The 27,947-nt window shown below is 50.2% G+C and overlaps 2 protein-coding genes across 3 annotated transcripts in view; both read right to left on the bottom strand.

Moving 5' to 3' along the window:
• Positions 1–753: 753 nt before the first annotated feature.
• On the bottom strand, positions 754–16,752 carry LOC147253907 (dolichyl-diphosphooligosaccharide--protein glycosyltransferase subunit STT3B-like). The gene is made up of 16 exons (XM_086219262.1): positions 16,172–16,752; positions 11,879–11,987; positions 11,409–11,696; positions 11,261–11,326; positions 10,423–10,522; positions 9,902–10,000; positions 8,194–8,340; positions 7,461–7,509; positions 7,148–7,302; positions 6,725–6,936; positions 5,904–6,091; positions 4,853–5,024; positions 4,479–4,652; positions 4,268–4,381; positions 3,971–4,180; positions 754–2,540 (listed from the first exon to the last, which is right to left on the bottom strand). The coding sequence occupies exons 1-16, from the start codon at positions 16,456–16,458 to the stop codon at positions 2,460–2,462; spliced, it is 2,451 nt and encodes an 816-aa protein (XP_086075388.1). The 5' UTR covers positions 16,459–16,752; the 3' UTR covers positions 754–2,459.
• A 540-nt stretch (positions 16,753–17,292) lies between these two features.
• LOC147253906 (TGF-beta receptor type-2-like) overlaps positions 17,293–27,947 on the bottom strand; it is a 33,690-nt gene continuing 23,035 nt past the window's right edge. For both annotated transcript variants that reach the window (XM_086219260.1, XM_086219261.1), the window contains exons 9-10: positions 23,313–23,440; positions 17,293–19,553 (exon numbers count right to left, since the gene is read on the bottom strand). In XM_086219260.1, coding sequence (XP_086075386.1) covers positions 19,290–19,553; positions 23,313–23,440 — 392 coding nt within the window. In that variant the 3' untranslated portion in view covers positions 17,293–19,289. The remainder of the gene's footprint in view (positions 19,554–23,312; positions 23,441–27,947) is intronic.

The raw sequence follows: 27,947 nt of genomic DNA, 5'->3' as shown, positions 1-27,947 counted from the left end.
GTGTATGAATCAGTTTCGTGGTTCAGCAGAAACTGTGGAATGGAATCTGATCATCGTGGCTCAATACTGATTGAATCCGTGCATGAAGGAAGCTCCTGGTGAGACGTCGTCTGATATCCGTCTCTAGAAAACCAGTGTTGATCTCTGGCATTCACACAGGAAACTTTTAAAATGTCCAGATTAATAAATGCAGTCTGGCGTGTTTGTTAAAGCAACTGCGCTGAAGCCGGGGTCATCATGAACTGGATCAGGAACCGTTCATCAGTGGAGGTGGGGCTCCGGTCCTGTAATGAACAACTCCATGAACGGATCTTTTGAAGGAATCAACAAAGTGATTCTCGTGATTTGAAATATTGAAAAGAACAGACCAACACGACCTGGTCAAACCAGCTGGATCTGCTGGGAGGAGTGGACACTCGACTGGGAGAGAGGGAAACCCAGAGCTCCACAGTGTGAGGCTTCCTGTGCACTTCATCAGGCTCAGGAAAACTGCATCCCCATTACCAGCTTTAATGGGCCTCTTAGACCTTCTGAGACCATGAAAGAGGGAACAAAGCACTCGTCTCCCTGCTCCGGGCCTGGTGGGCTCACTGGCCAGCAGGTAGAGGAGCTGGGGCAGGCAGCAGGGCCCTCCAGGAGGACCCTTGAGCTGCAAGTTTAACAAGGAAAAACTGAACTGCAAGTCCCCTTTCGTTCATGTCATTTATTTTACTCACGTTGACTCGATCAGATTCTGATTCCATGCTCAGAATGTTCTCCCTATACGATTTCCCCTGTCATCATCCTGACTTCTGGTTTGAATCACTCAGGCATCTTCTCCTTTTTGTCATTGCTTTCTTTTCCTCTTCCTTCACTCCATCCTCCAGTGTGGCTTTTATTTGCTGCCTCAACCGTCTTCGTGTTGTGTGGCCCAGAAGTGGGATGGTTTGTGTTTGTGCTGCCCTTTGTGTTGCATCGTATGTTGTTGCTGCACAGATAAAGTTGGATTTACAGGCTCCATAGAAAACTGTTTGGGACGAACATTTAAATGTGCAGCTGCATTTTCAGGAAATAAGAACTGGTTCATTCAACCTTTTTATTCAAAAGGGCATTTTTCATTCTCACGTCTGCATCCAGATCATTACAATTGATGGAAGAAACCTTGAAGCTAAACAATGAAATCTTCTCATGTCCCACCTCAGCCTCCAGTGTCCTGCTAATAAAGACACTCACTGACCGCTTCTCCTCCTCCTGGTTCTCCAGACCAACACAGACAGAGTCGGTTCTCACAGGATGAAGAGGACTCCTGGAGGATGATCCCACAGCACAAACTGAGGACTTCCTCAGGTCGTGTTTTCATTTCACTGCTAGCTTGACAGCGGAGACGTCAATATTGCAAGGAACCACTGGTCGTCTTGCTTCACCTGATGAATGAACACAAACTAGCGTCCTTGATTATCCGGTTCCCTCGTCTCAGAGTCAGTGGGGTTGTGTTTCTTGAGTCTGAAATCAGGTCTGGGGTTGACATGAGCTCAGGATGTTTAAGCGTTTTGCTCTAAAATCCATCAGTAAATAGCAAACATGTCAAAGTGTCTGAGTCTTAAAAACGTGTGCTGCTAACATGTCTAAAGGCTGAGCACTGCTAACCGTTGCATTCAGGCTTCACGCATCGATAAAGTGGTTCAACAGTGAAGATGACCTTGACAAATGAAACTGGAAGAAGTTCGACATTTTCACTCTGCAATCATGAAGAAAAATAACATTCACTTTAGACGGAGGGAGCCATGGAGATGCTAACATCCTGTTGGACTACAAAAATATCTCATCAGTGACATGCTAACTTCCTGCTGGCCTACAAGCACACCTCATCCCTGTGGAGCTGACCAGGTGGAGGGAGAAGGGGAGCTGTGGGTGTAAAGCTCAGAGGTGGATTCTGATGCTGCCTCAGACTGAAGCAGGTGCATGTTGGGCGGCTTCACCTTCACTTCCTCTCTGCCCGTCTCTTCATACATTGAAGGCGTGGCACGTGAAGTCCAACAGGGCAAACGGCGGTTCGGTGATTTTCAAATCAGGCTGTGGGCAGATTTTGGTTTTTAGCCGACTCAGACATGAGCGGTGTAACGCTGTCTGTCTGGGCGATGGGCGCTCAGCCGCCTCAGAGTCCCATTGTTCTTCTCGCTATAACAAAGGGACAAATCAAAGGTTACTGTTCCTCTGGGTCAGACCAGCACGAGGGGGGTCTTAGACGAGCTGTCACCTCCCACAGTCCAGGTCCTTCACCCTGCTCATCAAGGCTAACGCCTGCTGGGGTTCAAGGCGATCTCGTTTCCTAGGTGATAGCACGTCCGTCATTCAGGTGAAGATGTTGAGGTTCCTTGTTCATGGTGATGGATGCACGTCTGCTGCTTGATCTGTGGAGTTGTGAGTGGTGTAGATGTCCTCCTCGTCCGTCCAGCGTGTCTCTGATGATGAAGGACGCTCTATAATGATCTCTTGGTCAGTTTCTTGCCTTTCTTGAGGGAAAGCTTGTTCTTGATGTATCCCCGCTTCCTCTTGGCTGTCTGCAGATACGAGACAAAACACAGTCAAACTTTAGGGTCAGTTTGACCTGAATCAGACTTTTTTTTCAACAACACTCCTCAATCATGTTGCCGCTCTCGTTCATTACACTGTTTTAAAACACATCTCTTTGGAGGGGTGTCTCCCTGAGGGATGAGGTGAGGAGCTCCTCATTGGTGAAACCGCTAGTTCAGAGCCAGTTGAGGTGGTTCAGGCATCTTGTGAGGACGCCACCAGAGCGCTTCCCTAGGGAGGAGTTCCAGGTACGTCCAGCAGGGAGGAGGTGGCGGGGCAGACCCAGGACCAGGGGGAGGGACTACATCTCCACAGGATCCCCCAGTCAAAGTTGGTCAACGTGGTCAGCGAACAGGGACTTTGGGTTCACTGCTGGAACCTCCACAACCTGACCCTGGATCAGCGGTTGAAGATGACACGAGTGTAGAATCTTCAAACAAGTAACGCAAGTATGAACGAAAAAAAAAGAAAAGTGCTCTGGGTGGAATTCACAGATCAGAATCTCTATGAGACACGGAGGTGAGACACAGGTGAGACACAGAGGTGAGACACAGCTGAGAGATGGAGGTGAGACACAGGTGAGGGATGGAGGTGAGACAGAGAGGTGAGACACAGGTGAGGGATGAAGGTGAGACACAGCTGAGAGATGGAGGTGAGACACAGAGGTGAGACACAGGTGAGGGATGGAGGTGAGACACAGAGGTGAGACACAGGTGAGACACAGAGGTGAGACACAGGTGAGACACAGAGGTGAGACACAGGTGAGGGATGGAGGTGAGACACAGCTGAGAGATGGAGGTGAGACACAGAGGTGAGACACAGGTGAGACACAGAGGTGAGACACAGAGGTGAGACACAGAGGTGAGACACAGAGGTGAGACACAGAGGTGAGAGATGGAGTTGAGAAACAGGTGAGAGATGGAGGTAAGAAACAGGTGAGAGATGGAGGTGAGACACAGGTGAGAGATGGAGGTGAGACACAGAGGTGAGACTGAGTCCGCCCCTCAGAGAAGATGATTCTCATTTGTCACGTGACATTATGGGACAGTTTGATGTCCTGCGATCAGTCCAGACTCCCTCAGCTTCACTGAGTGCAGTTCTGGTTCAGGCGGGCGTCCCTACATGTGCTGCTGGGAATGCTTCAGAGTGAGCCTCTGTGAGTGGGACGTGCGATGCTCTCACTCCTTGAGACGGTCAAACTGGCTGAAGTGACATTTCTTTTCTGAGAAGCCTGAAATCCCTTGAGCGGCTTCCCTCTGTGGAACCAGAGGAACGTCGGTATGGATCTTCTTCATCAGCCGCGTGCACCAGCAGCTGCTCAGCAGCGAGGTGGGATTACACACAGGCTGCCCCCCCGCTGACAAGAGTGAACGAACACCTGGACGTTGTCTGGGCCGTGAGGAGGAGCACGTCTTACCTTTTTGGACGTGTACTTCTGCTTGACCGTGTCTGTGCTTCTCAGTTTGTGTTCCACGCGGTCCCTGTTCTCCTGCTTCTTGACCTTGTAGATCCGGACCAGCCAGTGCTCCGAGGTGAAGGCTTCCTCCAGGTGCTTCAGTTTGATGTCCTTGTTGCCAATCTCAGCGTTACGTGTCCGGTCAAAGCCTGGTGGCGTCCGGAAGTCGAGCTGAGCAGAGAGGAAAAAGGATGAAGACGTGAGGTGTTTTGTGTTGCCAGGCAGCCGGAGGGGGAGGGACACGGTCACGGCGTTTACCTGCATCTCTCCAAAGCGATAGTAAGACATTTTATACATAAGGCAGTTGAGCAGGGTGGGCGAGCCAGCCTTGTCCACCCGGAACTCTCCCTGCGGCGTAAAGTAGTCGCTTTCCTGCATTGACACATTTGACAGGAGGCCATGAGAGGAACACGTCACCTGACGAACACGAATCAATAACAACTGAGTGCGTGAGTGACGGCTCTCTCACCCTGATGTCTCTGGGGTGCTCGCCCTCTGCTATCCGCACCATCCAGAGGAACTTGTTGATGTCATCTCCTGAGTAGCCAATCACCCCACCGAAGATGATCAGGACGTAGTCCACATCCAGCGATCGCATGATCTCATAGGCTGCAGTCTCATTGGAGGACATGGCTTTACCCACCTGCAGCAACAAAAACATGGCTTCCACTCAACACAAGTCAGGTAGGAGATGACCTGACACCCCACAGGAGCCAAGTCCCGCCCTGGAAGCACTCATCAGGGCTTCTCTCTCTGGACAGCCACAGAATCGAGGGCGCGTATCTGCATTTAAAGGCTTCAAATCGAACGTGGACGGTGGACTGAGTCGGCGGTGGCGCTCACCAGTGCTATGTGACTGTTGTTCCAGGTGTTGTTGTCCACCAGCGTCGTTCTGTTAGCCATGCCTGCTATCTGGTAGCCATAATCCCACCATGACATCACTCTGGCGTGCTCGTCCGTGTTCTGCCTCAACCAATAGTAGGCCTCTCTGAAGTCATCCAGGATGTTACGGGAGCTGGCAGGGAAAGACGTTAAGTCATGAGGCGGTTCAGTATGCATGCTAGCACTCCTGTTTCATAGAAAAACACTGGAACGTCTCAGTGAACCCAGAGTCAGTTCACACACACCAATCAAACGTTTTCATTATGACGACTGGCCCGTGCAGATAGTTTCACTCCTGGATTATTCCCTGAAATAATGACCCTTCTGTGCCAGGAAAGACTGACCTCTGACCTCTGAGTTAAGATGCCAATCTCCCACCTGGAGACACGTTTACACAGAGATTCCTCAGAGCTGTAACATGACATCACCATTCAGACACTTTGCTTATTTACACAGAATCAAACAAAGGGACTTTACAGTTTCGCCTGCATGTGACTTAATTTAAGTGTTGTGAACTCGACTGCGTGACCGTGACGCTTCAGGAGTCATTCACCAAACAAACCCATCGTGCGACCACTCACACGCAGGGCATTCATCAGTGTGGAGGCTAAGTGGCTACGATCAAACTCACGGGTTCAACTCGGTGTGACCTGACGGTGCAGCATCGTCGATCAGTGTAACGCTGCTTTTAGGAGTAGCTGTGGCTCCTCGAGGCGAGACATGGAACCCCAAACGTCCTCATTGCTGTGTGAATGTGTGAGTGTGTGTTCGCTGCACGGCTGCCAACAATTCCCAGCTGTGAGCCTGAGAGGCTCTGAGCTGTCAGTGTGAGTGCAGTCACTCATCGTCTGCTACATCCGGACAGCTGCCATACTGCTGGATTGTTGCTAAGTACTTTTTGCCGCTTCAAGCTGGACAGACTCAACTCTACTGGGCAGCAGCAGATATTCAAAAGAGAAGAGGAAAAGAATGGATCTCAACTGACCGCCTTGTTAACAGCGGCTAAACTCACCCGTCGTGGTTGTAGGATGCCAGCACGACACTGGGGCTGGAGTAGGCGTTGCTGGTCACCCAGGTACAGTGGACCGCAAACATCATGAGCAGCATCAACATCAGCATGGTGACAATAGACTTGATGTTAGGACCCAGACCCTCCTCAGCCTTCTCCTGCTCAGATACGTGTTTACGCACTTTACCGGCCTGCAGGGGGCGCAAGCAGACACAGCAGTGTTAGCAGAACCTCCAGAGGCCCATTCTCCATGTTAACGTAGCATCCTGCGACGTTTGACTGCTGTTGCTGGTTTTATAGTGTTTCATTCCTCATGTCTTTGCAGAGACCTGTGACTGGTTAGTAAAACTGCCTCGAGAAAGCAGTGGACATCCGTCCCATGTGGCGAGGAGCGTCCTGAGCTTACAGCCTGAGTTCACACACACCAGCAGATCCGATGACTTGAAAATGTTCCTCGTGACAATGTGACAGAACAAGAAACCCATTTTAAGAGCAGGTTTTAGATCCACCGATGGGTTTTGTACTGAGCGCGAAGCCACCAGCAACAATCTCTCTTCAGTGGGTCGAGCCTGAATGTCGGATGAAAGAATGCTTTTCTTCTCCTTCCATCTGATTGTTGTCGCTTGTCCCGAGGGAGCAACCCTACGTCTTCAGTCCGTGTAGAGAAGTCAAGTGAAAGTTAATTTACATTCGTTCTTTTTTGTTTGCAGAACAAGTGAGATTGTTGCGGCTGATGTGTTCAGATGTGACTTCCTCGTAATATCAGAAGTATCGTATTGACTGTGTGAGGCACAACACACCCTAACAGCCCTATGACCTCTGACCTTGTCATAGAGGTTAGCGGCGTTCTTCCTGTCGTCCTCGTCACTGCTGTCATCGGCTGGCGGGCTCTGACGCTTCATGTCATCACCCAGGTAGTGTTCAAAGACGATGGAGAAGGCCACGGCCGAGAGCATACACACCACTGGAGTGAGAGTCAGCATCAAACGCACCATCACGCCGGCAAAGTACACGGCGCTGATGGCGTAGAGAGCCACTGGTGACAGAAGCAGGCAGACGGACAGGTACGTGTTACAGGTGATCAAAGATGAACAACTACGATTCGATACTGAGTCTAACTCAGTGGGAGCAAACAGGAGAGAATTAGAGGGACGCACGCACGCACTCTAGACTGACGACTGTGTTGTACTCTACAACTACTTTGCCAGGTTTTTCGTTTCCGTCTGACACAGCGTGTTCTCGCTTACCAAAGACTCGCTCGTCGTTGATGTTCTTGATGCAGAACCAGAGGCCTGCAGGGAAGGTACACACCAGGATGTGAAGGTCAAAGAAGAAGGACACCCAGGTGGTGGGCTGGTGCTCCGACACCGACGCTATGATGGGTATGTGGATCTTTGCATAGCTGTGGATGACATGGAGGACAGGCGGAGGTGAAACATCCCAGAGGAGCCTGGGATATCTGATTATTGGTTAGTAGCACAGATCCAAGAGGCGGTGGGTTATCAGGGGTCGAGGAGAAAAGCAGCATTATCTACGTAGGCTGAGTGACGGCTGACTCACCCTGTATCCCAGAGGGAGTAGAAGCGCCCACTCCACGGAGCGATGTAGCCTGACAGTGAGCAAGACACACAAGGAATCAGCCAAACAGCGCTGGTAGAGAATGTTGAGACAAACATGAGCTGCGGGGGAACGTTACTGGTGTGTGTGTGTGTGTGTGTGTGTGTGTGTGTGATGTCAGGCATCAGTGTCAGGTGTAACTGGATGGCAGGATTTCTCTGGTATGTACTGATCATGTGATTGCTCCCTACAGAGCTTGAGTGGTTGTGACGGGGGGCTGCAGTGAGGTGTGGCTGGGCTCCGCCAACGCAGACGCACAACCGCACCAGCCACTCTGAAATAATTACACACTGTACACATGCCCCTATCTTTCCATACAGGTCCAAGTAATGCTTCTGGTTCCATTGCTGATAATTTTCCATATTGGGAATTGAATGAAAATGGTGAAGTGTTTGTTATCCTGCTAACGATCTACAAGCAGAGACATGAGGAGCTCCTTGTGCTCTTCTCATGTCTCTGCAGTCGATGGGTTGTGGATTCTAATCTTGAGTAAAAAATGAAGAGCTGTTCTAACAAGGAAACTTTTTCAATTGCTTTTTTTAACCATACCATAAAGTATTCAGGGGTCTGGGGTGGAAAGATTCCAGACACCCTGTGCCAGTACACACACAAACACTTAGGGGCTCCGTCTGGAATATTCAAAATAAAAACTTCCTTAAAAATAAAGTGGGCCAACCCGTGTAAGTCAGATAGATGACGGAGAGGAAAACCACCCCAGCAGCCAGAGAGACCCCCAGGAAGAAGAGAGTCTGGAACTCCTGCCGGGTCAGTCGGTCCTTCAGGTACTGCAGGAAGGCGTAGACCTGCAGGAGCACAAACACACCTGCCGAGATATGGCACAGACAAGACCAGTGTTAAGATCTGTGCTGAGTGGAGAACACAACCAAGTCAAGATGTCTGTGTAGGTTCTCATTCATCCAGGTCATCGTAGATCGAAGCCAAGTAAAATCTGGTCAACTGAACGTAAGTTTATCTTGAAGACGTTTCACCTCTCATCCGAGAGGCTTCTTCAGTTCTAGTGAAGAGTGTGGAAACTCCAGCTTATAAACCTATGTGGGAGTGGTCAGTGCTATTGTGGTGGAAACGACCCTCCCGAGACTCACCTGGCCTCCCCAAACGACAGTCGTTCCACACTCTTCACTAGAACTGAAGAAGCCTCTCGGATGAGAGGTGAAACGTCTTCAAGATACACTTACGTCCAGTTGACCAGATTTTACTTCGCTTGGAACAACCAAGTCAAGAGAGTCGGCTTAGAGCCATGTGATGGAGCTGAACGGGAAGTTGGAAAATCTCAACTTGTTTTTCTACATCGAGCGATTTGACATTCATCAGGTTTGCAAATGTGATTTAAAGGTGTGACACACAACTGTTTGAAGAAAACATAGTTTTTCAAAAATAATTCATCCACGCAACTTTAGAAAAGGTACAGAATGAAAGTCTAAGTTTACCTGAATGAAACATCAGAGGTGAAATAATTGTTTCAAAAATGCAGTTGGGAAAATGTGCTGATTAACCAGAGGAACGTCAGAAACGCGAGGCTTGGTTCCGTTAGCGTCTCTAACACTGTGGGACCAACAAAGCAGCAAGACGAGGGTCAGGACTGGGTCAGCAGCTCTGGGCTGGTCTGGGCTGGAGGACCGGAGGAGCTGAACAGCCATGCTGAGGGGGCTGCTTTCTGATGGAAAGCTAATGGTTGCTAATGAATAATAGCAACAGCTCAATGCAACTGTAGCCTCTGACAGGTTCAGACAGCACATTGTTCAGATCATCCTCACCCATGAACACCACTCTGATAGTAACTGAAGTACAAATACAATGGTTAGCAATAGAAAGAGCACAACGCTAACATTAGGCGTGAACTGCGAGGAAATGATCGTACGGCCTCCGTGCTGGCAGCATGTCGGGAGGCTCTTCTCTGTATTTGACATCTATTTCAGAATTTAGCCTCCTGTCTGATCAAGAACATCGAAGTCATGCCAGTAATCAGCTGAGGTTCAGTCGGTGACCATTCAGCTGGCAATGATTGATAGTGACGTGTGCAGTGCCTCAAGGAGGCTGTAGTTTCTTTTGATATTAAAGTAGGCTTGTGCCGCTGCCTTTTTAAAAAAAACAAACTATTTTCACGTTATCTTTTTACTCCAAATCAAATACTTCATGGTTTCGGTTCATCTGCTTGCTGGTTGGCTCCTCAGCCGCAGCTTTACAACTTTTGATGGAAGGAAACATGAGCAGAGGAAGAGAAGCGCCTGGAGCCCTTCAAAGGCAGGCAGTGCGACATCAGGACAACAATGGTCGCTGTAGCACGACACAGGCCTGCAGAAAAGGCTTTCTTTGTGTTCTATTGGATTCTTTCAATCCAGAATCCCTGGTGGCTGGTTACTGACCTGCTGCAGCCATGTGCTCACTGGTCCTGATCGGCTGGAAGCCCACAAAAGGGATCTGCATGGACAGAATCAGCCCTATGATGTAGAAGGTGCTGTAGGCTGGAGGGAGAAATCACACCGTTACAAACCCACCTGGATGTGAGCACGTTCAGCTCTCACCCAGCATCCCTCTGGTAAAAGTCTCTGTTCTGCTGAACGAGCTGCCACCTCAGAGGCCTGGAGGCCCGAGCTGAGCAACAGCAGCTGGGGCTGCTAATCAGAAGGGAGGAGGCTCTAATCGGACGACTCCTCCTGCCATCCTGTGGTCAGCAGGGGAAGTGTAACCCTGGTATCCGTCACATCATCAGCTGCTAAGGAGCAGTGTTTCCTGCTGCTCGTCCTGGATGACACTGACAAACGTCAACTGAGCCCAATCACAAACCTCCAAATCATGAGCTCATGACCTTCAACTAATGCAAACATGGGTAATGTAGGACTGTTGTTGTGTACGTGTGTGTGAGTGTGTGTGTGCTGCTTCTCACCTATGTAGACTCTCCTGCTGAAGCGCTGCATGAGCAGCAGGACAAACACGTGAAGAGGAATGAGGTTGATGATGAAGACGTAACCCCCCCACGCCGAAACCTGTGGAGCACATAGCTGACTTCATTTCCTTTGTAAATCAAAGATGCAGAAATGACATTCAACCTCTGCACGGGGGGACGCGTGCATCACTGACTGCCGACTTCAGCAAACGTGCTTGTTGAGACCCTGCAGACCACAGACCTGCATTCAGCAGCAGTCGGCCCATTTCAGAGCTGTCACATGCCAGGGGGGTGGCGTGGTGCGTTCAGGGCGGATTCAGCCTCACTCACTTTGCTATTTCAAGGGTTCGTAACCAGAGCGCTCAGCACGTCACGAGAGCCCTGGTAGGTGCGTTTCAGGTGTGTTTTTGATCTGATTTGCTTTCCACGTACTTCTGTGGAGTCTCTGTTGTTTTAGCCGTGTGTGAACATAAGTAACCACACCGGCCCGGTGGTTGGTGGAGCAGCCCCATTGATTAGAATGGACCCCCTGATCATGGCTGCTGTAGTCCAGCCGTATCACATGACTGTTTGTGCGCACCGGGCACACGTGTGCCAGCGCACACAGGAAACAGGCGGTTGTGCGGCTGGGAAGCTGATGCTGGAACAGGGTCAACGGCATTTTCATAGTTTCCTTTTTAAGAGTTAAAAAATGCAAAATTCTAGTCAATGCCAGGCAGGAATGCATCAAAGATGATGATGATCATCAAATCAATCAAGACCCAGCCAGTTCCTGCCCGACCAACAGCCCCGACAGCGGCCACAGCAGCAGAAATCCAACACGCTGTTGTTGTCTCACCATGTAGAAATAGCAGAGGCAGCATCCGATGGTCCAGGAGACCGAGCCGGTCTTCACAGCCTTCACCTGCAGGTCATACAGGGAGGCATTAACACACACACACACACACACACACACACAACACTGCAGACAGCGTCTAGACTCCTACCCAGAGGTAGTAGGTGAATTGCAGGGCGAAGATGGCGATGCCTTCGTTGTCAAAGGAGCCGGCTACAGAGCGGGAGATGTAGCCTGGGACAATGGCGATGAAGCAGGCTGCCAGCAGCCCCGCCCCCTGGTTCCACAGTTCCCTCGTCAGCAGGAAGGTGGAGATGGAGGTCAGGCCACTGAACACCGGTGCCAGGAACACACACACATCCCGGATATGGACAGTGATGTGCAGCAGGTTGAGCACAAAGTGGATGAGTCCCGCCGTGACCATCAGACCTGGGTACACCTGAGGAGGGCGGCAGACAGGAGAGGAGCTGAGTCACTCAGACAGACGACACAAACCAGAGTCTCTGCTTGACTGGACTGGTCAGTCTGTGCAGCCAAAAGAGAACGAAGAAAGCTACAAATCTTTGACACTGGGTTGCATGTCTCTGCACCCCCCCAACACACCAAACAAGAACTACTTACAGTGCCACCTACTATCCTACCCAGAGGGTACCAGGCTCTTTCATCAAACCAGTTGAGGAACTCGTAGAAACCGTTAGTGGTGAGATGGCGAGTTGACCTGTAATTGAACCTGCAACAGAAATAAAGGGGGCGGGGCTGTTAGAGCTGGTGCACCTCCACGTTAGCATCTCAAACCTCAGGCAAGCTCAGGAGCAGTGGGACATTCCGCCGCCACGATCAGATTCGGCTAAATGTCACAAACACAGGACGTCTTTACAACAGAGAGAAACGTTAAAGTGTTTGCTCCACTTATGTTGGTGTCTGCCCCGGACCAAACCACTTGAGCAACAGGGGTGTCAGGATGCGCTGCCACATCAAAAGATCTTTTTTTTTTTCACCACAATTCGAAGTAACAGACTCCAACAGGACTACGAAAGCGTTACATGCAGTCAGTTAGAGCAACGTTAAAAAGCTGGTCGCTGATGTCACCTGACTGTAACTGCACGCAAGTCACATGCTGTCACATGATCCCTGTGGACAGGGGCCCTGGTTTCTGGTCGTATTGTGAAACAGGCTGAATGACTCTGGTGGTTGTGTCTCATATCCTCCTCATTCTGTTTCTGCACTTGGTGACAAAGCCCAGAACACATCTGACGGGTGCTGCTCAGAGTTGAGAGAAAATCTGCATCATTATCATTATTATTATTATTATTATTATTATTATTATTACTGTAGCAGCAACAAAGACAACTGTCTTAAAACGTTGCTGCACTATGATCTCATGGTGAGAGGGAGAGCGAGAGAAATTAAAAACTGTGGAGAGGAAAGCATGTGAACTCCCCCTCCAGGTATCATAATGAAACAGTCAGCCTGGCAGCAGCAGCCTGGCAGCAGCAGCCTGGCAGCAGCAGCCTGGCAGCAGCAGCCTGGCAGCAGCAGCCTGGCAGCAGCAGCCTGGCAGCAGCAGCAGCCTGACGCAGCGATGAAGGAGTGCATGTGAACGTGCCACTCCACTCCATGTCAGGCCTCCACCCGGTGACACAATGACACTGTGGGATAATCGGCCCTCTTCTCCCCAGCCTGCTGACACCAGGCTGGCAGGTTCGCTCCACCCTGCTGGTCCCAGAACAACCATTAACTGCTTCTCTGATGCGATGCCGGCTCGGCCAGCCAGAAGGACTTCAGACAGAACAATGGCAGAATGTTTGGCAGCCGGTGTGCTGCTGGTGCAGGTTTCAAATCAAACAAATGATGTGATGGCGAGAGCAGAAGTGCCTCCACTCGGTTCGTCACCGCCAGCCTGTTTAGTCTGTTTCATCTGGGGAACTTCACAAACTCAAATCTGGAGTTTGAACTTGATGAGCATGCAGGTCCGCTTTGTTCAATAAAGCTTTGGAGTTAAAATAAAACTGCAAGTGTAATTCATCAGCTCACCGAAACACTGACCAACCCAACACAGAGAAAGGCCACGTTCTCAGCCGGGGTGTGCGGCGGGAACCCTTCCAGGCTGACATGACAGCTGTCTCAGTGCGGCTGGACAAACGCTGCTGAGCGAGGGGGACGGAGGAGGAGCCCACGCTGATGCATGTGCGTACATGAAATCCAGCACGCTACCGGAGCAGTCAGACGTCAGGAAGCAGGCTGACCATGTTAGCATGAGCCAAACCTCAGCAAACGCGCTCCTTTAGCCCCGAATACACCAGTAAGATGAAGGGACTCCAGGGGAAACTCCCAACACAAAAGTGAACCATGAAGGACACGAACCCCTCAACACACAAACCAGGATCCAACACCCACATGAACTGAAGTGTTTTGGTACCTCAAGGGAGCAAAAGTTCTATGAGGTCGTGTGTACACACCAGCTGTGGAGCACACATGGAGTACTGGTTAGTACGAGTACAAGCGGCCATAAGTGACTCAACACAGCAGCGAGAATTGACTTCCTGATCTGGACCTTAGGCAGGAAGTGACCCTCATCTTTGTTTTGTGACACGTCTGTTTAGACGCCGTCAAGCCCCTCATATGGGGGTCCACCTGGTTCTCATTTTCGGTCCGCTGAGAGGTTCAAGGTATCATCATCATTGTAGCCAGAATCATAAACCATAAAAAACCATGACACACAATATCAGCATCAGCAGACACAACGAATGGAAGGACCTGGAACAAAAGAAGCGGGATGAGATCATGCCGCGTAACGAGTCTCACGATTTGTCTACTGATCCTGGTCACCTGATCCAGGTGATGATGCTACAGGTGATGGAGGTGCAGGTGATGGTGCTACCGGTGATGGTGCTGCAGTTGATGGTGCTACAGGTGATGTGGTGCAGGTGATGGTGCTGCAGTTGATGGTGCTACAGGTGATGATGCTACAGGTGATGGAGGTGCAGGTGATGGTGCTGCATTTGATGAGGTGTAGGTGATGGTGCTACCGGTGATGTTGCTGCAGTTGATGGTGCTACTGGTGATGGTGCTGCAGTTGATGGTGCTACAGGTGATGTGGTGCAGGTGATGGTGCTACAGGTGATGTGGTGCAGGTGATGTTGCTGCAGTTGATGGTGCTACCGGTGATGGTGCTACAGGTGATGTGGTGCAGGTGATGTTGCTGCAGTTGATGGTGCTACCGGTGATGGTGCTGCAGTTGATGGTGCTACCGGTGATGTTGCTGCAGTTGATGGTGCTACAGGTGATGTGGTGTCGGTGATGGTGCTGCAGTTGATGGTGCTACAGGTGATGTGGTGCAGGTGATGGTGCTGCAGTTGATGGTGCTACAGGTGATGTGGCGCAGGTGATGGAGGTACAGGTGATGGTGCTACAAGTGATGGAGGTGCAGGTGATGGTGCTACCGGTGATGTGGTGTAGGTGATGGTGCTACAGGTGATGTGGTGCAGGTGATGGTGCTGCAGTTGATGGTGCTACAGGTGATGTGGTGCAGGTGAGGTAGCGCAGGTGATGTGGTGCAAGTGATGTGGTGCAGGTGATGGTGCTGCAGTTGATGGAGGTGCATGTGATGGTGCTACAGGTGATGTAGTGCAGGTGATGGTGCTACAGGTGATGTAGTGCAGGTGATGGTGCTGCAGTTGATGGTGCTACAGGTGATGTGGCACAGGTGATGGAGGTACAGGTGATGGTGCTACAAGTGATGGAGGTGCAGGTGATGGTGCTACAAGTGATGGAGGTGCAGGTGATGGTGCTACAAGTGATGGAGGTGCAGGTTATGGTGCTATAGGTGATGGAGGTGCAGGTGATGGTGCTATAGGTGATGGAGGTGCAGGTGATGGTGCTACCGGTGATGTGGTGTAGGTGATGGTGCTACAGGTGATGTGGTGCAGGTGATGGTGCTGCAGTTGATGGTGCTACAGGTGATGTAACGCAGGTGATGGTGCTACAGGTGATGGAGTTGCAGGTGATGGGGCTATACAGTAGGTGATGTGGTGCAGGTGATGGTGCTGCAGTTGATGGAGGTGCAGGTGATGGTACCGCAGGTGATGGAGGTGCAGGTGATGGTGCTATAGGTGATGTGGTGCAGGTGATGGTGCTATAGGTGATGTGGTGCAGTTGATGGTGCTACAGGTGATGGTGCTACAGGTGATGTGGTGCAAGTGATGGTGCTACAGGTGATGTAGCGCAGGTGATGGTGCTACAGGTGATGTAGCGCAGGTGATGGTGCTACAGGTGATGTAGCGCAGGTGATGGTGCTATAGGTGATGGAGGTGCAGGTGATTGTGCTATAGGTGATGGAGGTGCAGGTGATTGTGCTGCAGTTGATGGTGCTACAGGTGATGTGGTGCAGGTGATGTAGCGTAGGTGATGGTGCTACAGGTGATGGAGTCGCAGATGATGGTGCTATAGGTGATGGAGGTGCAGGTGATGGTGCTACAGGTGATGGAGGTGCAGGTGATGGTGCTACAGGTGATGGAGGTGCAGGTGGGGCCGTGCCTTCTCATGTCTACGTGTTCGTTCTGGGTGATTCGCACTGATGCACCAGTACCCCGGATGCTGCCGCGCTCACCGCCCGGTAGCCGCGCCTGCTGAGCGCGAGGTTGTGTGAGCTGGTGTCGCTTCCAGCATCACGCGCCGCCATGTGTTCTCGCTCCTTCCTGGTTCGGCTTCCTGCCCTGCTCTAGTCCGCCTGACTCTCCCTCCTCCAGCTGACGTCAGCTCTGTCAAACGACGTCTCCTATATCGCGGTTACCCTGACAGCCGTGGTTTGGTGCATGTTTGCCCCTGCTGGACCTCCCGCTGCTCCCGAGGAGCGTCCCAGTCCGTGTGTGTAAGCAGCAGCATACCGAACAGAAGACGGCGGCTCCAACTCACCAGGGGTCGAACTCGTGGATGATGCTCTCGAAGCGAATGACAGCGAACAGCCTGGAGCTGAAGCCGGCCAGCCAGGCCAGGAAGAGGATGGTGAAGGACAGCAGGGACTGCCATCCGGCCGGCTGCGACAGGCCCCCGGATAAACCTCCGCCTCCTGCCCCGGCGTCGCTGCCTCTCTCCGCGGCTGCCGAACCGCTCCGCCCGTTCCCCGAGTACGACGCTCCGGAGTTCAGGGACGATTTGAGTTTGCTGTCGACACCCGGCTGATGCTCAGTCATATTCGCCATATTACACGTCGGTCCGGAGGAGGAAATCAAGCGAGGTGAGCTAGGCGGTGTCACGCAGGAGACAAACAGCCCCCGTTCCTATCTCCGTCTCGCTCCGGTCCCGGGAACCTTCCTGGTGCACCCGCCAAACCTCCGAACCTTCCCGCCGCGAACAGAAACTAGCTGGAGTCGCCCAGAGAGTCACATAGCAGCGGGGCTCGGTAGCATTCTGGAGGAAACCATGCGCCTCCGCTCCAGATTTCCTCCTTCCTCGGCTGAATGGAGAGCGGGAGCAACGCGGAGCAGGAAGACAGGCGGCCAATCACCGTGAGACAGGTGCCGGCAGCTCCGGGGGAGGCCCAACCCCCGGCCCGAGGGCACGTGACGGACAGCAACGGCGACCAATGACAACACAGCAGAACGACCGGGGAGGACCCAGGGACAGGCGGAGCTGCAGATCCAAGACCGCTTCCTTAGGACCGGGTTCATTTGTTGTTTTTTTCCAGACACCGCCACCTAGCGGAGCGGAGGCCGGCGACAGTCCTCAAGGGAGGGGACAAGCGGGACGCTGATGAGCACAGGAGGCTAAAAAAAACCATCTCGTTAACTCAATATTCGATGTCTTTGTATCTAAAAATAATTATTTATTTAACATGAATTTCATGACATTCTTAGGTTTCGTAAGTATTTTTGTCCCGCTGTTCTGACTCTGACTCTAAGACCTTGGAAGGCAGAAGAATGAGGAGAGGAAGGTTGTGGAGGCGGAGCTTAACGTTAAAGCCCTCAGCTTGCTGACTGGAAAATAATTTCAACATTATGTCTGAATATGTGGGAAAAACGAATGAATACTGGGAATCCCAGAAATATCTTTAATAACAGATTTACAATATTTTACATGACATTCTGTATATAAGGCAATGAAAAAGATCTTTGGCATTTCCCTCCGTTTGATACAGACAAGGAACGTGTAAATGCAAACATCTCTGAAGTCAATCTTTGTACTCAAAGACAAGTAGAAGGATTACTTTCCCTTTTTGGATGATTGAGCGCTTGTGTAAAGTTACTGACTGTACATTGTGCTTGTTTATTTGGAAATTTGAAAGAATAGCTGGGCAAGACACACACACACACACACACACACACACACACACACACACACACACACACACACACACACACACACTTCTTTGGTGTCCTGCTGGTGTGTGAACATCGTCTTTAGTGTTAAGATCAAAGCACCACTCTGAGCTCTCCTGAATGCAAACATTTCAAATACATGAGAACATACATGTACATATAACATGACACACATCTGAAGGTCCTTAAGCGTCCAACACGTTCTCATGACAGCAGATCCTCCCAACTCAGAACGGACGTGGGTTCTCCCTCCCGCGCAGCCTCACAGCGACACGCGAGGCCCCTCTGCTACTGCAGCCTCGCCCGCCAAGGGGTCTGTCTGATCCAGAGCTACAACCCGGCCTGAGGGGAGGCTGCAGTCGCCAGAGAAACGTCTCCACTGCAGCCTTTCAGCCCTGCTATCAGGGACCATCAACAACATTTGCCTCTAACATTTTTAATACTTTTTAAAAACCACGTAACGATGCTAGAACCGGCCCAGCACGTTAGCAACCTGAGCAACCGCATAGTGAATCATTGGCTGGACTGACTGATCGTCTGAGCTGGCGACCCCACATACCTATGACTGCTACCGGTTGTTGCTAATGCAATGCTAACTAGACAGAAGGAAGGGGGGGGGGGCAACTTGTCATCGATCACAGCAAACAGTGGGGGAGGACAGGAACCAGAACCAGCTCACGTGATGGAATCTCTCCAGATGTTTTCAACTGGAAGTCTGCTGGTGACACGGTGAAAGGTCAGGCACTTTAGAGATGAGCTGCACAGCTGATTGGACGAGGCATTTACCACCGTCTGACTTCAGCCAATCAGAACAACAGATCGACGTAGAAGTCAAAGCCAGTCGGTAGACGAGTGAAACATCTTTCCCATGAAGACAAACCTTCTCTCCCTCCAGGTCTGATGCCATAGCAGCACCACGCTAACCTGTTCAGGAGCCGCCAGCGTTGCTCTGACCGCTGTTGGTGAGGGCACACGCACATACATGAAGCCAGTGAGGTGGATTCAGGTGTGATCAACTGAATCCAGTTAGCTCAGAAGGTTCACTGGGGATCAAATTTGAGAAAAGATTTTACAGCAATTTATGTTGTGAAAGATCCCAACATCTGACTGGATGTGACATCACAAACTAGCCTCGCCTGCTTAAAGCCTGGTGGCTGGGGCTCAGGAGAGGTCATGGTTGGGGGGCACACACACTTCTGCCCCCTGCAGCGTCTTACAGCTACCTGGAGGCTGCAGACGGGAGTTAGTCGACAGCCCGCGTGTCTCGGAGGGAAGCCTCGAGTCCGCGTCACATGGTAAAGTGCGCGTTGACTGTGTAGCGTTTACTGCCCTGCTTGTGTCTCCTGAAGAGAGCGACCTGTTACTGAGAGAGATGCCCGTTTTCGGCCAAATTTGTCTTCTAGCTCGGTGCGTCTTTGGAAGCTTCCAGTTTACTTTGGCTTGTTGGCTCTTTAGCTTTTCAACAGTTAAGGCAGAATTGTTACACTTTCGAAGCGGTGAAGCCCAGAAACATCACAAAGAGTTTGTTCTAAAAGGCCTCCGTGCTGAGCAAGAATTAGGTGCGACACTGTGACCCAGTCTGGCTCAAAGTCCTGTAATACGGGAGCTCAGCTCCTCATCCTCACTGTCCATCACTGTCACTCACCATCACAGTAAAGGAAGTGCTCGCGTTAGAAAAACTTCCCTCAGAGTCCATGATGATTTTGAGCTTCCTCTCATTTCTTGTCGCTCTCCGAGCAGTCCACAGCTATGATGTTCTCTATTTCTGAGATTTTGACCTCCTCCCCGGGGAGCTCCACCTCCACCATCGGGATCTTCAGCTCGTCTGGGATCTTCTCTGCTGAGGAGCTGCGGCTGGACAGTTTGTCCATCTCGTCCTCCACCCCAGAGATGCGCTCAGCGACACAGTGAGCAGTGAGACGAGCCTCGGGGTCGTGGTCCCAGCACTCCATGATGGTGGCACAGAACACGGCAACACCCTGGGGAAGGAGACATGCAGACACACATGTAACCAGACCGGACAGCTTTTAGGTTTCTGCGTCACTGACATCATCACCAGCAACGACCTCCCCGTCTGTTAACATCCTATCACAGCCAGAGGCTCCCTCTGGGTCAGGTCACGTGACAAATATATAACAGGATGTATTGGCAGTCAGAGTTAAATGTTGTTGTCATGAATTTTTCATTTCCATATTCACAGTGATTCCATAGCTGAGGTCACCAAACGACACTTCCCTCCGTCCACTTCTGCCGTGAGACTCGGCGCTGTGGCTCTTTAAGAATGCAAAACAATGACCTAAGGGAGCGTTTATTCATGTACACAAAAATAAAACACTAAAATAAAACCTCGGTCTTAATGACTGAGGTGAAGAAAAGAGGAACAAGCTCATCATAAACCTGACACACATTGCTTCCTTCGTGCGTACACACGGCGCCCCTGGAGAACCGGAGCGAGCTCGTCTCACTCAGTTCCAGCTGAAAGCTGACGCTTCTGTGTGTGTGTTGAATGAATCATTTATTCCGCTGACATCATAATACAGTCACACCGAGTTTCTGCTTGTTTGTCTGTTCAAATATCTGAGCCACAACTTCCACCAAGGCAAAAAGTGTTGAAGACAGCCTTGTGAGGCCCACCAGAGGGCGCTGTCTCCATTCAGACTGGACTCTGGCGCTGATTCTGGCTCCCTCCTGTGATGGAGAGTGATGTCAGCTGAAGACCTCACAAATACAAAAGTGGACTCCTGGCGTTTGCTGTTTTTAACCAAAAGTGGACGTCCTGCTCCACTAAGTGTCGGTTGTGAGGCAGCAAGTTTGATCAAGTCCCGCCTTGCGAGCGCCGGCGTGTTCAAGGACACAACATCCTGAGACATTTTCCCTCCAGTCATGATAGATACGCCTGAATCTTGTCATCAGGGGAGAAAAAACACTGAAACTGTCTTCTAACTTGCAGGTTTTCTCAGAACTACTGGTTCAACATCGTCATCCAGTCTGGAGCACCAGGACAGCGACTTCTCAGGGTTTGAATCTTCATGCCAATGATTCTGCTCAAAACTGCTGTTTCCTTCATGCAAGCAACACGGAGCACAACACAAGCGTTACAAGGTCTCTACACAATGGAAGAACAATGAGGAAATGAACAACAGCCAGGAAGAAGAGCAGCAGCGAGTCAGAGTTTCCTCCCCTGTACTGTTCATTCTGCGTGGACTCTGTCTTCCTGCCTACTGTCCAACCGTATCCCAACAACAAACATACGCTACAAAAGCATGACAGACTGCACTGATAGAAAGAGAGCAGCTTTTAAACCTGGAGGTAAAGCAGGAGCCTGAGCTGCACAAGAAGACCTCCATACACAAATGAAAGCAGCTCGGCAGCGACACAGGGAGGGGGCAGACCAGGATCTGTCACGATCCAACATGAAGATCACCAAGAAGAAGCCCCGCACAACCAAACAGCGAGGGGCAATGAACGGAATGACTTTTGCATGCGTTTTAATAGTGACAACATCAATGAACGTGCTGCGGTGCCAGAGAACGGAATTGTGATGTGAAGCGGGACAACTGTCAAAACCAAACTCTGTAGCGAGGGTCCGTAGGAGCCCAGAGGAACAAAGCCACTGGCCCTGACAAGCTGTCTGCCTTTTTCCTAAAAGCCTTTGCCAAAGAACTCTCTCCTGTCTGGCATCAATAATTTCAGCAGTCAACAGACACACACACGGTACCGACACTTTGGACAGAGTCAGTTAGAATTCCAGTAGCCAAAGTGGCATTTCCCCAGGAGGACAATGACTATTGTCCAGTGGTTAGCACCTAACCCTAGCCCTAGCCCGACTCCGTACAGAAGTAGAACCCATGTTAGATAAACATCAGTATGCATACAAAACAAACGAAGCACAAGTGACGCCATATCGACAATAACGCACTTCACTCTTCAGCATCTGGAAAACCCTGTGGCGTACGCCAGACTGCTTTTGTTGATTTCAGGTCTGCTTTGAATCGAATCCAGCCAGACATCCTTCTTATTAGTTCAGCTAGAGGTAAACCCCTGCCTGGTTAGGTGGTCACAGCAGGTGAAATCCAACTCTGCACTGTCAAATTCTGCAGTCTGTGGCACTGGCGCCCCCTACAGGTGCGTCAGCTCACCTTTTTCTTTTGCTTTGTAGACCTAAGATTGCGTCAGTTCTGAACCTAACCAACACACAGTCAAGTTCTCTGGCGACACTGTCATTCTCCGTCTCCTCACTAAAAACACCAACACTGTCCCCCAGGCAGCAGTGGACGAGTTTGGCTCCTGGTAGATGGACACCAACTTTGCATTCACGCAACGAAGGCCCTAGAAATGCTGGTGGATCCTGGATCAGTGGGAAATGAAAGCCCTGTCCCCATCCACGGTTCTCACATCAAGCAGGTGACCTGCTTTAAATATCTAGCAGTCTACATCGCTAGTGGTGTGAGTTAGCACACCAACACGCTTGAACTCATCAACGCCGCCACTTTTTTGCGAGGACTAAGAGTGCTTGGGGTTTGTAAACCATCATGCTTCTCTTCTACAGGGCAACAATAGAGTTTATTCCTGGTTGTGGTGTTAGTGTTGGTTTGGGAGCCAAACAGACATCAAGGTTAAGACAGGAGGCGAAATTATGGGAAGACCAACACTCCTCAACCCCCAGGAGCTCTTTGATCCTTCAGTCTGACTTCTTGCTTGTGTTGTACGTCGCTTTAGACAAAAGCGTCTGCTAAATGAAATTGTAGAATTGTAGGGTTCAAGAAGACAGGCGGAGACTCTTTTGTCTGACTAACCACTGATGAACTCAGGAAGGAGGTACAGGTTCCACTGTGCAACACAACAGGTACCAACATTCATTACCTCATCAATGAGAAACGGGGAAGACGTGGATGACAGCAGGAAGGTGTGACTGGCTGAACGCGTGGGTCTGAATGAAGACATGCATGCACCGTCTACTGAGGACTGAACGTGATGCTGAATGATGAAGGGATGCGTGTCTGAATGTAGCTAGGAAGGAATGTACTGCTGTGGGTGAAGGTGGGTGTGGGAATGAACGGAGTTATGAATGTGCGTTTATCAGGACTGACTGCATCCTGCATTGGTGGTGGACGAGCGGTCGGACAGTCTTGACTGGTGCATGGATGTTTTATGAAAGGTATGAAGGAATTTTGGAACGTATGCAAATGTTGAATGTATGCTGGGTATGAAAGGAGCTATGAATGTATATTTCTTCAGGAGTGAATGCACTTGTAGAAGTGGACGGATAAATAATTGGACATATCTGACTTGCATGGATGTTTTTATAAAGGCAGGACTGAATTTTTTGGAATCCAGACGAGGTTGCATGCCTCTCGTTCAGGACGGCTCTTTCTGAGCACCCTGTATTCTTGCTGTCCTTTTCTACACATACAGTCTGTGTTGGTTGTTGCTTCCTGTTCCGGAAAAACTACAGTGTTGCTGCAGGGACAACATGGTGAAGCATTCTGACTGTCTTGACTAAATGTTGAGACAAGAACTCATCCCTCTGAGACGCTGACACGGTCCTGACCTCGGTATTTATAGAGATAAAGGACTTTGAGCAAGTTACAGGAATTTGCAGGTCAACGACTGCATTTTGCTGTTTCTACAAGATGTTTTGAGAAATGCGCTCGCTGTTTAGCAAAGTTTCTGAAGTTCTCAACTCTGGAAGAACCTGATGCGTTATGTGTTCAGCAGCTGCATCCTGCACGACTCACCGGGTGTGTGAGCCAGGAGTTGGGGATCTCAGGTCTCCCTCTGTCTCGCAGCACGTTGTCCTTCATGCTCTCCACACAGGGGTGCTCTCGCACTTTGGAACCGTACGCAGGCTCGTAGTCCTTCACCTCTGCAAGCACAAACATCCCACCTGAGTGGCACTGGCATCTGTCCGTCATTTGCAACAATTCATGTCAAGTAATGTTCAGAGGAAGGTAGAGAGGCACGAACTGAGGATGTTCTTCATTGCATCTGCATGCGGTGGCAGAGGGAGACATCACACGTGAGTCAGAGTGAAAACACATCGGTGCGTGTAACAGGTGGCTTGGGAGCGTGTCAAAGCCTCCGTATGAGATCGTTCTAGCACTTTCCACATAAGTAGCACTGTTGGTGGTTTCAGGGTAAATGGACTCAATTTTATAGAGCGCTTTTCTACCTTAGCAGCACTCAAAGCTCTTTACAGTGTCGTCTCTTTCACCCGTTCACTCACTGATGGTGAGGCTGCCATGCAAGGCGCCAACCTGCTCATCAGGAGCAATTATGGGTCCAGTATCTTGCTCAAGGACACTTGGACATGGTCACCGGGGTCCAGGAGCACTCTATCCCTGAGCCCAGGGTGTCTCAGTAGGCGCGGAAACCCCAACTTCCATTTAATGACTGTTTGAAAAATCATCTGGTTGGCTTCCTTTAACAAGGGATTTATCACAACCACAGACGAAACAACAAACCCAGATTCCGAAGAAGACGAGCTAAAGCGCAAAGCCATGAAAAAGGAAACGAAAGGATTAGGTCCAGAACCTTCATAACCGTCAGTCCAGATCTCACGGTTGCTATGAAGTCCCACGCACGTCGTCCCACTGGAGTGACATCAAGTTCTCTTTAGCTGCATTTTCTGGAGTGGGACTCGCCCTGACTGCTCCGTTGGGTGTGTCATGTTTGGCAGCACCTCAGATTTTCTTCAACGTGTTCTCTTACAGTTCTGTAATATTCACAGACACGCTGGAAGGCGACTGCACTAGCGTGGGGCTTCAGTCTGACATGGGACTCACAAATGTACCTGTGAACATGGAATGACGAAGCCTGCTGAGTTTTGCTCCAATCAAAACAAACTTCCACAAGCAGCCCACAAAACGAAGGTCTACGGTCACAGATGAAACCACATGATCTCTCTGGAGCGTTTGATCATATCACATGACCTTCACTTGTCAGGGTGCTGCACGTACTGAACGCCTCCGTCCTTTATCTGACACATGAACCATCAGCTGGTGAGAGTGCCAGAGACAAGCAGCCACAGGGCGGCATCCCGTTCAGCCATCAGGGATGATGCACACGCTCCAATGGTCAGTGTCATTTTGTTGCTTATTCAACGCCAACACATCCACCTCTTCTTTTTATTTGAAATATCATACTAAACATCGTACTGTGACCTTTGAATATCATGACATCCCCAACAACCATCATGTTTAAGAGGTTCACCTGTCCAAGCCGATCAGCTGCAGATGTTTTCCATCAGCTAGCGTTTCATTAGCTGGCCGCTAAAACAACCTGGTTTCAGCTCCAGTCGAGATTAAATCCTCCTCCTGGTGTTGCTTTAGTTTCGTTTAAGTCAGTTTATTGGTCTATTTGTCAAGGACCATGAATAACAAATTACTGAACTCGACTTAGCGATTAACTAGTTTACATCTGTTAATCAGCAGGTCCTCCCAGAAGAGGGAGATGGGTCGTAAATGCCAGCGCTGGAACTGACGCATGTGGACAAGCCACAGGCTGGTGTCTGCACCAGGCCAGCCAGGGGAGAAACTCCCTGTCACTCATTACTGGCTTCTCACTTTTGTCAAAACAATGCTCGTTTTCACCAAACCAGGATCTTCTCCTGAACCTGAAGTGTTCCAGCCCAAACCCAGACTGTTGCCGTCCCTCCAGATTTCTCTGGGAGAGCCCCAGTTTTCATGGCTGGTTCCCAGTTCACGTTTATGACACCATTTTGTTATCACACCCAGTTTCTGGGTGTCTGGGACTTTTTCCATCTGGACCATAATCCCACTTCATGTGAGTAAAGCATGGAGAGCAAATTCAAGGTGCACTAACATCTGCAGTGGACCGGCGCGGCAAACAAGACCCGAAGCTGCTGTGACTCGGTGCTCACGACTGTGGCGTGAAGAACTCCAACCATCCAGAGTCCGGACTGAGATGCTCCTGAGCAGCACCTGAAACTGGTGTTACTGGTGTGAACTACTCAGGAACTTCTTATGTACTGAGTATAAAGTATATCTATAAGTTGACTTGAAGTATAATTCAAAGAGTACTTCAATGAATTGAAAGGTTGTGTTGCGCTCTATCACCTGCAAACTCGCTGTGGACTCAGAACTTGTAATGTTCTTCACAGTGTATCTACACTTTCGTCGAAGTGTAAAATGGACCGATTTAGTTCCAAGAAGTAGTACATTTAAAGTAAACTACAGTTGGATTGATACTAGCATGTTGGACATTATGATGCTTGGGAAAAATACTTCAGTGTTGAATCTAATTAATGGACTTAACCTGAAGTTTTCGAACTTGTTAGCGTAAACTTTACAGGATTCTGATTCTGCATCTACAAATACCAATTTAAATAGATGAAAGCGTTAATTAGCGTTAGGTTGATATGAGTCAGTACAGGAAAAACTGCAGTACTTTGATGTAACGTCCAGGTCCCTGTGATCACCAGAGGTGGCGTTGAAACAACCCCTGAAAGGAAGCTGGAGGGCTGGGATTAGCTCCGCAGGCCTACACTTCCTGTTTTTGACATGTGGAACTTCCCAATGTTTTTGAGTGTGTGTGTGTGTGTGTGTGTGGGGGGGGGTTGTATTTTCAAACAGGATTCAGCCGGGCATGCCTCAGGAGGTCCTTCTGCCAGGCCTGGTATTGTCTCAGTTTCGTTCTTTGCTCTTTAGATCTCCTGTGATGGAGAAGGTTATGGGAATACTGCACGTCCTCCAGGACTCGCAGGCTCGCCTGAAGAGGTGGAGCTGTTTCCAAACCAACACAGGGCTGGAGGAGGACTGTCACACGTGCAGAGTGTGAGAGACGTGTGCTTCTCTAAGGAATTCTGGACGTTTGGACACTGTCATCGGTGGTTTAAGAACTGATTTCACTGTAACCAGAGCCAGTCTCACTCCCCCCCTCTCTCTGAGGCCGCGTGTTAAAACCCCGGTGCACCTGAGCTGCAGAGGTGATGGCAGGTTTTTCTGTTCTTGATAATCTGTGTGAAACTGTGGTGGCCTGGAAGCTCATGGGGAGCTACCAGTCTGACCTCTGACCTCTAGACAATAACACAACTCCAGGCCTGCAGTCACAGGTGTGTAACGTACCACACTGGTGCACCACAGACCAGCGGTACGAAGGCGCCCGTACCACCTCCAATGAACCAACACTGACTGTGCGGTCCGTTCTGACATGACAACCGTCACGAATGAACTTGGGTCTTTCACAAAGCAACGATGCAGATCTCTTCTCACACCGAAGAAGCCAGCCAGTGTAAGCGTCCCCGTCCAGTTGGCCGTCCCCCTTCATGACCACAAGCCTTTTGCCTGACCCAGCGCCAGCTCTTCGACTCACTCCAATCCCCAGTGTAACCCTCCACTCAGGCAGAACACGCGAGCCCTGCCACGCCCTGCAGGCTAATTTAGGACCGTACTATAACTGACCACAACAACAATGCTGAATGTCTCTGCCTACCAGGTCGTCCCCTGCTGCTGAGTCTGAGCCACTCAAACTGGGCTAGATCGTCTCTCCGCCTCTGTCTCTCTGTACGTCTACACACACACACAAATGTTGGAATGTGACGGTCTAGTTCGAAATGTCTCAGACTGTCTTGAGAAACCCACGAGGTGGAGGAGGGAGAGGGCAGAGCCGAGAGACTCCTTCTCTGGTCTCAAGGGAGATCATCGCAGGAAACAGAGTACTCTGTGTGTGTGTGTGTGTGTGTGTGTGTGTGTGTGTGTGTGTGTGTCTGTGTGTGTATGTGTGAGAGAGACTTAAGCCAATTTTCGGGGACACTTAATTCCCCCAATGATAAAATGGTGATTTTTGGGTCATAAGTCATGTTTAGGTTTAGCCCAGCTCTAGTTTATATCCAAATACCCCAAAATGACTTAAATGTGTGTGTGCATGCGTGCGTGCACGCGCCTGTGTGTATGTGTGTGTGTGTGTGCGTGTGTGTGCGTGTGTGTGCGCGTGCGTGTGTGTGTGTGTGTGTACTTCTGTCCTAGAACACTTTTAGAAAGTAGGGATATATATCCAGGCCAAAGGGTTGTTTGAGGGTCAGGACATGAAACGTTTGGAAATGTTTGGACTTTTTGCTAGACAACCTAAATACACCTCTCTCTCAGCCACACACACACACACACACACACACACACACACACACACACACACACACACACACACACACACCACAACATCATTCCTGACATCTTTACTGACAGTGACATGTTTCCATCGTGGCATGTAAACAATGTCACTGATGCCAACTTTGTAGTGGCTCTGACACACACACACACACACACACACACACACACACACACACACACACACACACACACACACACACACACACACAGGTACAGTATCCACTCCAGCCTTCCCTGATTTCCTGC

Source organism: Aulostomus chinensis, chromosome 11 (genome assembly GCF_037954235.1).
Source record: "Aulostomus chinensis isolate RoL2024-O1b breed Wild chromosome 11, RoL_Achi_v1.0, whole genome shotgun sequence".
NCBI lineage: Eukaryota > Metazoa > Chordata > Actinopteri > Syngnathiformes > Aulostomidae > Aulostomus > Aulostomus chinensis.
This window is presented reverse-complemented; position numbering and strand designations above follow the sequence as displayed.

Excerpts from the sequence above, each read along its gene's own strand:
- LOC147253907 (XM_086219262.1), bottom strand. The coding sequence starts at position 16,458 with ATGGCGAATATGACTGAGCATCAGCCGGGTGTCGACAGCAAACTCAAA. Across the intron at positions 7,303-7,460 it reads TACTCCCTCTGGGATACAGG|CTATGCAAAGATCCACATAC; the intron begins GTGAGTCAGCCG and ends TGTCATCCACAG. Across the intron at positions 4,653-4,852 it reads ACAACAGTCACATAGCACTG|GTGGGTAAAGCCATGTCCTC; the intron begins GTGAGCGCCACC and ends TTGTTGCTGCAG.